The sequence below is a fragment of the Lithobates pipiens genome, unplaced genomic scaffold, assembly GCF_037356315.1.
Source record: "Lithobates pipiens isolate NorthernLeopardFrog02 unplaced genomic scaffold, aLitPip1_a1.2 Scaffold_30, whole genome shotgun sequence".
Taxonomy (NCBI): domain Eukaryota; kingdom Metazoa; phylum Chordata; class Amphibia; order Anura; family Ranidae; genus Lithobates; species Lithobates pipiens.
The window spans coordinates 20,993,333-21,006,434 of record NW_027507791.1 but is presented as its reverse complement, the minus strand read 5'-3'; the positions used below and the strand labels follow the sequence as shown (position 1 = coordinate 21,006,434).

The 13,102-nt window shown below is 43.4% G+C and overlaps 1 protein-coding gene across 1 annotated transcript in view; it reads right to left on the bottom strand.

Annotated features, from left to right (window-relative positions):
• Positions 1–2,292: 2,292 nt before the first annotated feature.
• Positions 2,293–13,102, bottom strand: part of KCNK13 (potassium two pore domain channel subfamily K member 13) — a 171,844-nt gene continuing 161,034 nt past the window's right edge. Inside the window, exon 2 of the mRNA XM_077463755.1 lies at positions 2,293–12,327. Coding sequence (XP_077319881.1) covers positions 11,435–12,327 — 893 coding nt within the window. The 3' untranslated portion in view covers positions 2,293–11,434. The remainder of the gene's footprint in view (positions 12,328–13,102) is intronic.

The window sequence follows — 13,102 nt, the reverse complement described above, 5'->3', positions numbered from 1 at the left end:
TTTTATTGTGCACCCCCAACTCCATACACCCCCCAGTCCCTCTACCCCCCATTGTGCATCTTAATCTCTCAACTCCTTGATTGTGCCCTTCAACTCCATAGAGCCCCCCGTTGTGCACCCCCCACTCGCTTCAATCCCTCACTATGCCCCTCAGATCCATACACCCTCTATTGTGTGCTCCCAGTCCCTCCACCCTTTTATTGTGCCACCCAACTCCATACACCCCCTAATCTCTCCACTCCTTGATTGCACACCTCAACTCCATACACCCCCATTGTGCACCCCTAGTACCTCTACCTCTTTAGTGTGCCCTTAAACTCCACACTCCCCCACTGTGCACCCCAGTCCCTTCAATCCCTCATTATGCCCCTCAGCTCCATACACCCCCCATTGTGCACCCCCAGTCCCTCCACCCTCTTTGTGTGCACCCCAAGTCCGTGAAACCCCCCAGGCTCACGAGAGAGAGAGACACACACACACAGGACCAGAGTGGAAGTGCACAGAGACTCACCTCCCACCTCTTCTCACCCTGAATCCTTTCTAATTTTTGCCCCTAAGAATTTTGCACCCAAGGTAACCATCCCCTTGGGGGCCCCTTCACACTTTCTCTGAGTTTTATCCAAACTTAAGACAAATAAAATGGAATAAATTGCAGCTTACTAGTCCTTAGATGGGGAGGCCACAATATTTCCTTTCTTCAGGCAAAGAACATTTTCTGCAAATATAGAATAATACCTGCTGATCCTGCCCAAAATTCAGTGTCCTTGTAACTTCCTCTACACTGAACTGAAATACCAACAATGGTAGCAGAATTTCTGGTTATCTGTGAACTACAGAACATCTTTCCTACTATGTTATGGAGATGAGGAGAGGGCAGATTACGTAGCCCTACAACAGTGTTTCTCAACTCCAGTCCTCAAGGCGCCCCAACAGGTCATGTTTTCAGGATTTCCCTCCGATGAAACGGCTGCGGTAATTGCTAAGGCAGTGAAACTGATCAAATCACCTGTGCAAAATAATGGAAATCCTGAAAACATGACCTGTTGGGGTGCCTTGAGGACTGGAGCTGAGAAAGACTGCCCTACAACACTTGCTGAAGTAATAGCTCTGAGGTGGGCTGAGTGGCAGCTCCTCCCAGCCAATCTCAGGACAGGAGCTAGGAGGCAGGAACTCTTGAGGTAATAGCTCTGAGGTGGGCTAAGTGATAGCCCCTCCCAGCCAATCCTAGGAGAGGAGCTAGGAGGCGGGAACTCTTGATGTAATAGCTCTGAGGTGGGCTAAGTGATAGCCCCTCCCAGCCAATCCTAGGAGAGGAGCTAGGAGGCGGGAACTCTTGATGTAATAGCTCTGAGGTGGGCTAAGTGATAGCCCCTCCCAGCCAATCCTAGGAGAGGAGCTAGGAGGCGGAAACTCTTGATGTAATAGCTCTGAGGTGGGCTAAGTGACAGCTTCTCCCAGCCTATGGTGTGGGGTTGTTTATCAGGGGTTGGGCTTGGCAACTTCCTTCCAGTGAAGGGAACACTTAAGGTGTCAGCATACCAAGACATTTTGGACAATTTCATGATCCCAACTTTGTAGGAACAGTTTGGGGATGGCCCCTTCCTGTTCAAACATGACTGCACACCAGTGCACAAAGAAAGGTCTATAAAGACATGGATGAGTAAGTTTGAGGTGGAAGAACTTTACTGGCCTGCACAGAATCCTTACCTCAACCTGATAGAACACCTTTGGGATGACTTAGAGCATAGACTGCAAGCCAGGCCTTCTCATCCAACATCAGTGCCATGACCTCACAAATACTCTTCTGGAAGAATGGTCAAACATTCCCATAGACACACTCCTAAACCTTGTGGACGGCCTTCCCAGAAGAGGTGAAGCTGTTATAGCTGCAAAGGGTGGGCCAACTTAATATTGAACCCTACAAACTAAGACTGGGATGACATTAAAGTTCATGTGCGTGTAAAGGCTGGAGTCCCAATACGTTTGGGAATATAGTGTATATACATTTAAACTTGTTACATTGTTTTCAGGACGAGCTGTTTTATTTATTTTGATTTATGTCCTTCAACGGCACCTGGGTTTATTTCGTAACCCTGACTATAACACAAGGACAGTCCCAGTCTCAGAACATATGTTATGGTGACATCTGTTGTATCAAAATGAAATATTTAGTATTCTCTTGGCGAAGGCGAAAAAAGAAAAAAAGAACACAAAACAATAGCATAACAAAGAAAAAAAAAAAACAGGACGCTTTTTGAATTAATTTTTTAATTCAATAGAAAAATAGCATTGTTTAATCTGCAATTTACAAATCACATCTGGCGTGGAAAAGAGCAACAGCATACAGGCCGACAACTTTACACCCGCATCCCTGACAACCGTCAGCATGACACAATCACGATAGGCATTCCTGGCGGATGCACCTTGTGAATCAGCCGCCGACACCTTGGGTTATTTATGAACTGCTGGAGGTCTGACTTGTCACCTGCTGCATAAAAAAATTATGAGCTGCGGAGGAATACAGAAGACGTGTTGTCATGGCGATAAAGGAGTCTAGAAAAGACGTTTTGTAAACAAGGCAATGTTTTAAAGGGTAGCTGTCTCGTGCCCATAATATGGGTAAATGACCAAATATATGAACACCTCTAAAGCCTTTCCATTTTCTAGGACCTGGTGCCATCAATAATGTATAAGGTATGACGGTGGACTCCCTCCTGGTGCGTAGGTGGCCATGGGTGATGACCAAGCGTCACCTTTTGGCTAGAACTGGCCAGCAGCCGGTTTCCACCTCCTCCCTGTCTGGTGGGGGATAAATGCTGGTGGTGTATGGAATTGCTCTCTCTCTCTGATGAACTTGCTATTATTGTTTGCTTTTATAGATTGTTGTAAGCACCATTCACATCTGTCTCGTAGCTTACCTTTGCTTTGGGTGCAAAGGGGTCCTTAACCGGTCCAGGCTCTTGCTGTGTTAAGCTAAAGCAGGCTACTAAAAATATTTGGGAAAATATTTGTTTTAAGAACATTTGTTTGACTTTCTAATCATTTGTGCACGCAACAACAGCCCTGAAGAAGGGGGAGCCCTTTCCATGGAAACCCTTTGGCTTGATGGTACCAAACAGTATCTTGAGGAACACAACTGGTACTAAACTGTATCCTGAGGCTGCAAGTGGCACCAAAATGTATCCTGAGTGCACACCTGGCACCAACTGTATCTTGAGGAACACAACTGGTACCAAACTGTATCCTGAGGGCCTAACTGGCACCAAACTGTAACCCGAGGGCCTAAATGGCACCAAACTGTATCCTGAGGGTTGAACTGGCACCAAACTATATCCAGAGGGCCGAACTGTGAACAAACTATTTCAAGGGCCCAATTGGCACCAAACCTTATTCTAAGGGTCCAGCTGGCAACAGACTGTGTTCGGAGGGCCCAACTGGCAACAAACTGCATCTTGAGAACTCAACTGACAACAAACTGTATCCCAAGGGACCAACTGGCAACAAACTGTATGCTGAGGGATCAACTGGTACTGAACTGTATCTGGAAGGCCCAACTGGTAACCAACACTTTATCTCAAGAGTCCAGTTGGCACCATACTGTGTCCTGAGGGCCCAACTGGCACCAAACTGTATCCCAAGGGCCCAACTGGCAACAAACTGTATCCCGAGGGTCCAACTGGCAAAAACCCTTAATCTGGGGACCCAACTGGCAACAAACTGTATCCCAAGGGTCCAATTGGCAACAAACTGCATCCCGAGGGATCAACTGGCACTGAACTGTATCTCGAAGGTTCAACTGGCAACAAACTTTATCCCAAGGGGAAAGTTGGCACCAGACTGTATCCTGAGAGCCCAACTGGCACCAAACTGTATCCTGAGGGCCCAACTGGCAGCAATCTGTATTCCCCGAGGGCCCAATTGGCAGCAAACTGTATCCCGAGGGCCCAACTGGCACAAACCTCATACAGAGGGCCCAACTGGCAAAAAACCTTATCCCAGGGACCCAATTGCCAACAAACTGTATCCCGAGGGTCCAAATGGCAACGAAATTTTTCCCAAGGGCCCAATTGGCAAGGAACTGTATTCCAAGGGCCCAATTGGCAACTTACTGTATCCTGAGGAACAACTGGCACTGGACTTTATCGTGAAGGCCCAACCGGCAATGAGCTGTATCCCAAGAGTCCAACTACACAACTTTGTGATGGAGTTTGAGAGGTTTTAATACATTTCCAATTGGACTGCCCCATGGCAGTAGACATAGAAAGTAAATGTTTGCAATCTATCTTCCCATATGATAGAATCATTTTACATACTATCGCCAGCCTAGCAATAACACATTTTGGAGTGGAGTTGCACTTTAATTGCTGAGCTAAAAGAACATAAGATATTTTTTTTTTTTTTTTTATTTATTTAAGACCATTTGGTATAATTGGATGGATCCATTTTTTGAAAAATACACCCTACTGGCAGATGGCACTGGTCCCTAGTAAAAGGATAGGCAGATTCCCGACCCAGAGACAGCCCCCTCACCTGGTAAGACCTTTGCTGGTGGTCCTGAAATGATTGTCACAAGCTCACTCTCTGCTTTCCTTCCCACATTTTGGGGTAAACTGAGCTGGCACTATGTAAGGACAAGTGGACAGTTTCTCCTGGCTAGAGGAACAAATGAAGGAGATTAAAGTGCATTAAATAGAGTGTGGTCTAGCACAGTGCACTCCGAGGCTGCTGCCGAAACTGAACTCACAATTTACTAAAAAGTTGGGGAATTCCATAATCTTCCTCCCACTTCCTGCTGTGTCCCTGGGACAGAAAATGAAGGGAAATCTCTTAAGCTGGGCACAGATTCTAACCATTCTCCATACAAAACTCAACATAATGGTTTGGCTTTAGATATACATCAATGCCTTTGAATTACAAAAACACTCTCAAGAGTCTCAGTTACATTGTAAGTACATGAATTAAAGGGCCATTCTACACACAGCATATCATGGATTGGACAGCGGGTTTAACCTCAAAACTGCTTCTTTTTTTATCATTAAACCTGAGTTCACAGTTCCACCAGTTTCCAGTTGCTGATGCCATTCTTGGGGAGTCTCACTCTGATTGCTGAAATGTGCTTATTTTTACATTACAAAAAATGTCACACTGGCAGTGACACAGCCTTTTTTGCAGTAGGTATGGGTAACATGGAGCTGTGACCTTTTATAGTCGACAGTAGGTGAATTCAAACATGCCTGGGGTAACCAGGGATCTATACTCAGACGGAAAAAGGAAAAAATAAATCAACAATAAAAAAATAAAAAATGGGGCAGTCTCAATTGGTCTTTTTCCATCGTCACAATTCTTTGTTTCAAGGGTAGGAAGAAAGGAACTCCTGGAAAAGGAGTCTGAATGCAATTGATACATTGGGGGGAGAACCTCTGGGGGAATCAAGGATGAAAAAGGACCTGGGGGTCCTAGTAGGTGATAGGCTCAGCAATGGCATGCAATTCCAAGCTGCTGCTAACAAAGCAAACAGAATATTGGCATCCATTAAAAAGGGGATCAACTCCAGAGATAAAACAGTAATTCTCCCGCTCTACAAGACTCTGGTCCGGACTCACCTGGAGTATGCTGTCCAGTTCTGGGCACCAGTCCTCAGGAAGGATGTACTGGAACTGGAGAGAGTCCAGAGAAGGGCAACAAAGCTAATAAAGGGTCTGGAGGATATTAGTTATGAGGAAAGGTTGCAAGCACTGAACTTATTCTCTCTGGAGAAGAGACGCTTGAGAGGGGATATGATTTCAATTGATAAATATCATACCGGTGACCCCACAATAGGGATAAAACTTTTCTGCGCAAGGGAGTTTTTAATAAGACACATGGCCACTCATTAAAATTAGAAGAAAAGAGGTTTGACCTTAAACTATGTAGAGGGTTCTTTACTGTAAGACCGGCAAGTATGTGGAGTTCCTTTCCACAGGCGGTGGTCTCAGCGGAGATCATCGATAGTTTAAAAAAAAACTATTAGATAAGCACCTGAACGACCACAACATACAGGGATATACAATGTAATACTGCCATAATAATCACACACAACATAGGTTGGACTTGTGTCTTTTTTCAACTTCACCTACTATGTAACTATATAAGTCTTGGGTAGGAAAGAAGGAATGCCGGTTGTCTAGAGAAATGCATTTTTTAAAGTATGGTTCATAGGCGTATATTAAAAGTATCAACATGTACATCAAACCAACACATTTCAGGGGAAAGGACTCCCCCTTCTTCAGGGCTGTTGCTGCATGCTATTGGACGGGAATAGTTCCAAAAACGTATATTATTTACAAGATTTCTGTTTGGTGTGTACACTGTGGGAGGATTGCACTGTGCCCATCAAATAGCACGTAGCAACAGCCCTGAAGAAGGGCGAGTCCTTTCCCCCAAAACCCGTCGGCTTTATGTACATGTTGCTACTTTTAAGGGAGGACTCTCCTTTTCCATCCTAGATTCCCCCAGAGGTTCTCCCCCCAGTGTATAGATGGCATTCCTATTTTTGCACCCAAATGCATTATTTTAAATTTTTCTAGATTGAACCTCATTTGCCATGTAGTTACCCACCCCATTAATTTGTTCAGATCTTTTTGCAAGGTTTCCACCTCCTGCGGAGACGTTATTGCCCTGCTTAGCTTAGTATCGTCTGCAAATACAGAGATGGAACTATTTACCCCATCCTCTAGGTCATTTATGAACAAATTAAATAGGATTGGTCCCAGCACAGAACCCTGGGGGACCCCTGTACTCACCCCAGACCAATCCGAGTACTCCCCATTTATCACCACCCTCTGAACTCGCCCTTGTAGCCAGTTTTCAATCCATGTACTCATCTTATGGTCCATGGCAAGGGACCTTATTTTGTACAGTAAATATTTATGGGGAACTGTGTCAAATGCTTTTGCAAAATCCAGATACACCATGTCTACAGGCCTTCTTTTATCTAGATTGCAGCTCACCTCCGCATAGAAGGTTAAAAGATTGGTTTGGCAAGAACGATTCTTCATGAATCCATGCTGATTACTGCTAATGATACCGTTCTCATTACTAAAATCTTGTATATAGTCCCTTATCATCCCCTCCAAGAGTTTACATACTATTGATGTTAGGCTAACTGGTCTGTAATTCCCAGGGATGTATTTTGGGCCCTTTTTAAATATTGGTGCTACATTGGCTTTTCTCCAAACAGCCAGTACCATTCCAGTCAGTAGACTGTCAGTAAAAAATAGGAACAATGGTCTGGCAATTAGTTGACTGAGTTGTCTAAGTACCCTCGGGTGCAAGCCATCTGGTCCCGGTGATTTATTAATGTGACTTGTTATTTTCAAATTGAATCGGACTCAACTGAAAATAACTGTCAATAACTGGAAATAAGCCTACTTCAACACATAAGCACAGTTGGGGAAAAAAAGTACAGAGCATTGTCACCCATGACTATGGGGACCAATCCATGTGCAATGTGTTGGTGAGAGGGTGCCAACATAGGAGCACAGTTGGGAGAAATGTACAGAGCGTTGTCACCTATGACTATGGTGACCAATTCATATGGCTGCTCACAGGTTTACTTTAAAAAATAAACCATAACCAAGTGGTGACAACTCAACTATGAATGCCAACATTTCTGAATCTTTAAATATACTTTACTATGTTTAGATGGGGCTTTTCAGGCATTCTGCTAATACACATATGTAAATATATAAAATGTAATGTATTAGAAACATGTTAAAATAATATTGATAAGAATAAGAATGTATCAGGCCACGATAATGATTAGAGCATGCTGGATACAATTCTCTTCACGCCCAACACGTTTCAAACAGACTGTATTTCTTCCTCAGGGAAATGAGTATCTGTAAGGGACCCAAGCAATTATGGTAAACATATAGCCAACATCATTGCTGTGCTGAAAAGTTACCGACAAAGCCACCTAGGGAGTGCCTCCCTCAGCAGGACTCAAGGTCCCACTTCTTCTATATGGCTATTGCTTTGGATAGTACATTTCCTTGAAATGATGACCAATCTGCACTTCAGATAAAAGCCTGAACACAAAGAGCCCACTGAGCGATTGGGACAATCACCAGGGAAGAGATTTCTTAGAGCCCCATCCAGCCCAAAGTCCACAATGGAAAGGATTCTCGTTACCCCGAGGAAGAAATATAGACTTTTTTGAAACGCGTTGAGAGTGAGAATTGTAGCCAACATGCTCTGATCATTATCATAGTTTGATATTGCTTTATTCTTGTCTATGTTATTTTAACACTTATCTAATAAATTAAATTTTAGATCTTTACATGTGCGTATAAGTAGGTTTACTTTATTTTAAGTCGTCAAATAATCTGGAGGAATCCCAGGGTTTCATGGATCTCTGGTTGAGAATGGGTGATCTAAACAGGTGAAAACCTTCATGGGGTTTTATAACTTGGCTTGGCTGAAAAGGATGACTGGACAGGATTGTTCAAGTAACCCCTAGCAACCTCTGGAGGAACCCCCAGGTTCCATGGATCTCTGGCTGAGAAAGGGTGATTTAAACAGGTGAGAACCTTCATGGGGTTTACAACTTTGCTTGGTTGAAAAGGATAACTGGACAGGATTGCTCAAGGAACCCCTAGCAACCTCTGGAGGAACCCCAAGGTTCCATAGAATCTTGGTTGAGAAAGACTAATCTAGACAGATGAAAACCTTCACAGGTTTACAACTTGACCTGGTTGAAAAGGATGACTGGAGGACAGTTCTAGTTTTTATTTTACTGCTTGTTTTATTGCCTGGTACAATAGAGACCTCATCATGTAACAGGCGATATTTAGGAATTTTATTGAATATCTTCCTAACTTACAGATTTAATTTGCCAAAAACAACAAAGGAGAAAGTTACATTGGTTCTTTGACCTGAAGCTGTATGAGAAACCTTGGATGAAATGAGACCAAGGTATGGGAATTGGGGATAATAAAAGGTGACATCACCCAAGGCTGACATTCAGTTGTGGTGAACACAAGTATAAGCCCTTGTACACACGGTCGGAGATTCTGACGGAATGTGTCCGATCGGACTATTTTGTCGGATATTCCGACTGTGTGTGGTCTACATCGGACTGTTTCCGTCGGAGTATCCGACGGACCAAGTTTTCGAACTAGTTGGTAAAACTTTCCGACAAAATGCTCCGATCGGACATACTCCAATCATGTGTAGAGAATTCCGATTGGACAAAGTGCCACGCATGCTCAGATCAAATTCCTACACCAAAGCTATTGGCTACTAGCGTGAACATAGTCCCGTCGTAACGAAATAACGCCATCACGTCGGATTTTCCGACAACTTTGTCCGACCGTGTGTATGCAACAGTTTCGGACAAAATCCGACGGATTTGGTTGTCGGAATCTCCGACTGTGTGTACAAGGGCTTAGACTCCATTGGTAAGACTTATCTACAGTATATTTCCTTATTACCCCTTACAGAAATAACATATGGGTGTCATTGTCTTCCATTTTCTTACTTATTTTTTTTATTTTATTTTGCTTTTCTGAGTGGGATGAGCAGAGTGACTACTGCAAAAATGTGTGATTTTGCTGATAGCTTAGCTGAGATGGTTAGGAAAAATTAGCTTGAAGTAAAAAACTATTAAGATGCATGTTTTTTTGGGGTGTCTGTAGGTCGAGGGCTGTTTTTCTTTTTTACACAGAAACAGGTCCAGGATAAGTAAATGTAGCTTCTGTGACACTCAGGAGGCATCTAAGGTCAACTGCACCCTTAAAAACATTTATCTACTAGAACCAAAGCTCTGCTTTATGGACTACTATGGACCAATACACAAATACTTGTTCAAAGGCTATATGCATCAGGTTGCATTAGGACATTGAACATATATGTGTGTATTGGTCCATAGTAGTCTATAAAAGGTTTTGGTTTTCTAGTGGATGAAGACTGCAGACCTTTAAAGGAAGTTGAGGAACCTAAAATATTATTTTTTACCCTTAAAAACAACCCAAAACCACCCTTTTGTCTCGGACTCCAATACATCTCGACAAAATGGCAATATTTAGCTGAAATTTTATGATTTTCTGAGAAATGTAAACAGTCAGTTTTGCTCATCCTTAATCATGGAGACACTATGGGATATGGCTGTGTGGTGATCTGGTTATGATGGTTAGTTGTAAAGAATTGCAGGGAACTGGGAATTTTCAGATCTTGCCACTGGAGACTTGGGAGATATTAGAAGCTGACATGTGATTCAAACCTCAAGAACCTCAGGCACTGCTCTAAAAAAAATCTTATAGCTCTCTGGTGACTCCCACTGAGTGTAGGTGCTGGCTTTAAGAGAGCCCATCCCGGCTCTATGTGCATATGTAGGAAGAAGGAAGATGAAATGTCGCACTCCACGAAAAACAGCCCAGGTGTGAAGGAGAGTGAAAATGGCTTCAGTCAGATGCCTCCCTCAATATGACTAAGCCCTGTAGGTGAGGAAAAATGCGTTAAGGCCATGACCTAGGAGGAGTCAGGCTGAAGCCGCTTTGACACCTGGGTTGTTTTTTGCAAGGTGCAGTGTTTTATCCTCTTTCTTCCCATATATATGAGTTAACTTGCTAGTTACCATGCAAAACTGAAATATATATATTTTTTGATTTAATTAACATTTAAAAATTGAGGCGTTTCCTGTAGCAAAAATAATTTCTGGGTCACATCTTGATGGCTGCTACATTCAGGATCTTTGCCCTTCCCATCCTCTATTATTTATAGATCAGTCTCCCTGTATCTAAAATACCTTTTCATAATTAGTCACAATCAACTGGTCTTGCTTTGTAATGTTGAAGATGTTCCACTACTTATCCAATCAGTTGCATCAGCTTTATTGGTCATCAGGAACATAGAATAAAGCCAGCCATAGACACTGCAATTTTCATTTGGTTGCAGGTAAGACGATTGCTTGATTCCACCATTAACACAGTCATTGTTGATGGGGAATCCCTTCGATGGAGCTTTCACGTTCCCCCAGCAGGGGAAGCCATCCCTGCGGGAGAACACACAGTGATTATTGCTAGACACTGGCAATAATCCCATGCAAAATCTGACAGGATGGTTGTACCCAAGTTGACCATCCATGGTTAGGATCTCAACCGGCCCATGCTGAACCGGCCAAGATTCGAATGGTCTATGGCCGGCTTAAGCTGACTTAGTTCCCCCTGTGGCTATAAATACTGGGGTATGTTTCTATCATTAAAGCTAAGGAAGGCATTTGGATAAGTAGCAAAACATCATCAACATTACAAAGCAAGTTGAGTTGAATGTGACGAACTACTACTAGGTAAACCATAACCTGGATAAATCAGAACATTCACAGGTAAAGTAATCTCAGACGTCAAACTTTACAAATTCTTGAACAATTCTTCCATTGTCTTTCCAGGTAGAGCATTCACCTGTCCACACTGGTCTCTGCCAGTCTATTGTTCATAATTGCTAATGCCCCCACACCACCTGAGAAACCATTGTGCCGGGAACTTGTGCCAATTTGCCTCGGGCAACCGTTGGCTGTCTCCGAGAGTTGCTTCTGCATGATGGCCAACGAGACTTTGTTGGACGCCAAGAAGTCTTTCATGGAGATCATCTCACCCGACATCCTCCTGCCGTCTGTCTCACTCTCATAAACTCCATCTGTTTCAATAGAGATGTTCCGTCTAGTTCGAACATTGTGCGGCATGACCACGTTTCTTTTAGGCCTAAAAAATTTTCTTTGGCATCTTTGGCAACATCGGCATTCTAGTTTCTTTAATATCCAATTGACACACTGTTTGATGACTATCGAAATAACATTAAATAAGGAATATATACAGCAAACCCCCATAAAAATAAAGATGAAATTGCCACAGCGATAGAGTCCTTGGTTTTCATATTTGGCTTTTTGACTACTGACCATGTCACCAAATCCGATAGTGCTGAAGGCAACAAAGCAAAAATAAAGAGAGTCGAAGTAGCCCCATCCTTCGATTAGCGAGTACATGGCTGAGGCACAGCAAGATATGATAATGGACGCCATGCACAAAATAAGCATTACGTAATATACGGATGGTTTCCATCCAGCTAAACTGTCCACCTCCGAGTTACCAGAGCTCCGACGCGTTTCGGGAGGCATGCCTTCCTTCCTTCTCAGTTGCCTCTCATAAAACGACTTCATGATGAAGGCGATGACTGTGATCAGACGTTCCAGGAAGAGGTTGAAGAACAAGATGGTGGCCGCGCATCCAATCAAGCCATAGAATATAAGGAAAATCTTCCCTGCAATGGTGGCTGGGGTGGTCATGCCAAAACCTGAAAGGCAAAATATTGATATTTAATTGCTGTTGTGGTTTTAATGCTAGTCACACATTACAATTTTGAATTTTTTATTTTATTTTGAAGGTAAAATATTTGAAGGCAAAATTTGTTTGACAATAAATAAACAAATAAAGTTAACTTTTTCTTTCCTTGGAGGGTATGTTTTTAAGGTGTATTTAGGGAAAGTTATTTCATTCCTGTATTTCTTTGTATGTTTGCTCTATGTGTATTTGTTTGTTATTGCTCTCCATGACAAAGCCCTGTTGGTGGGGCAAGACACGCCAAGGGAGCCGGGCTGAGGCTTCTACAACTTGTGTGACAAACAAGCTTGCATAAAGTCAGGACGGACTCCTTATCCAGCCTGCACCCAAAGCGGAATCTATTGATCATGGCTATAGAAGCCTGAGCAGAGACCCAAAGCTCTATACAGGTTCATTGGATAGACCTGGGCACACCCTAATCCAGGGTCAAGAACCTATGGATCACAATCTACCCCTTGATCGTGGTTAGGTGATGAGTAGACAGCGATCCTTCCTTGCCAACCCCCGGAACCTGGAAATGAGGGGCAGCGGGGGGTGGCATTTGGAACCATTATGTATTTTCCTCTGACAACAGCTGAAAGTATGATTTCCGGCATCCGGCTGCAACAGGGGGAAAATACAGGAGATTGGTACAAGTATATGCTGCCCCCGCCGCACTCCTGTCCCTCTTATTTCTTCTACCCAGGCCCCTGTGTGCTCCCCTGGTCCCCCCTCCCCTGCAGCACTAC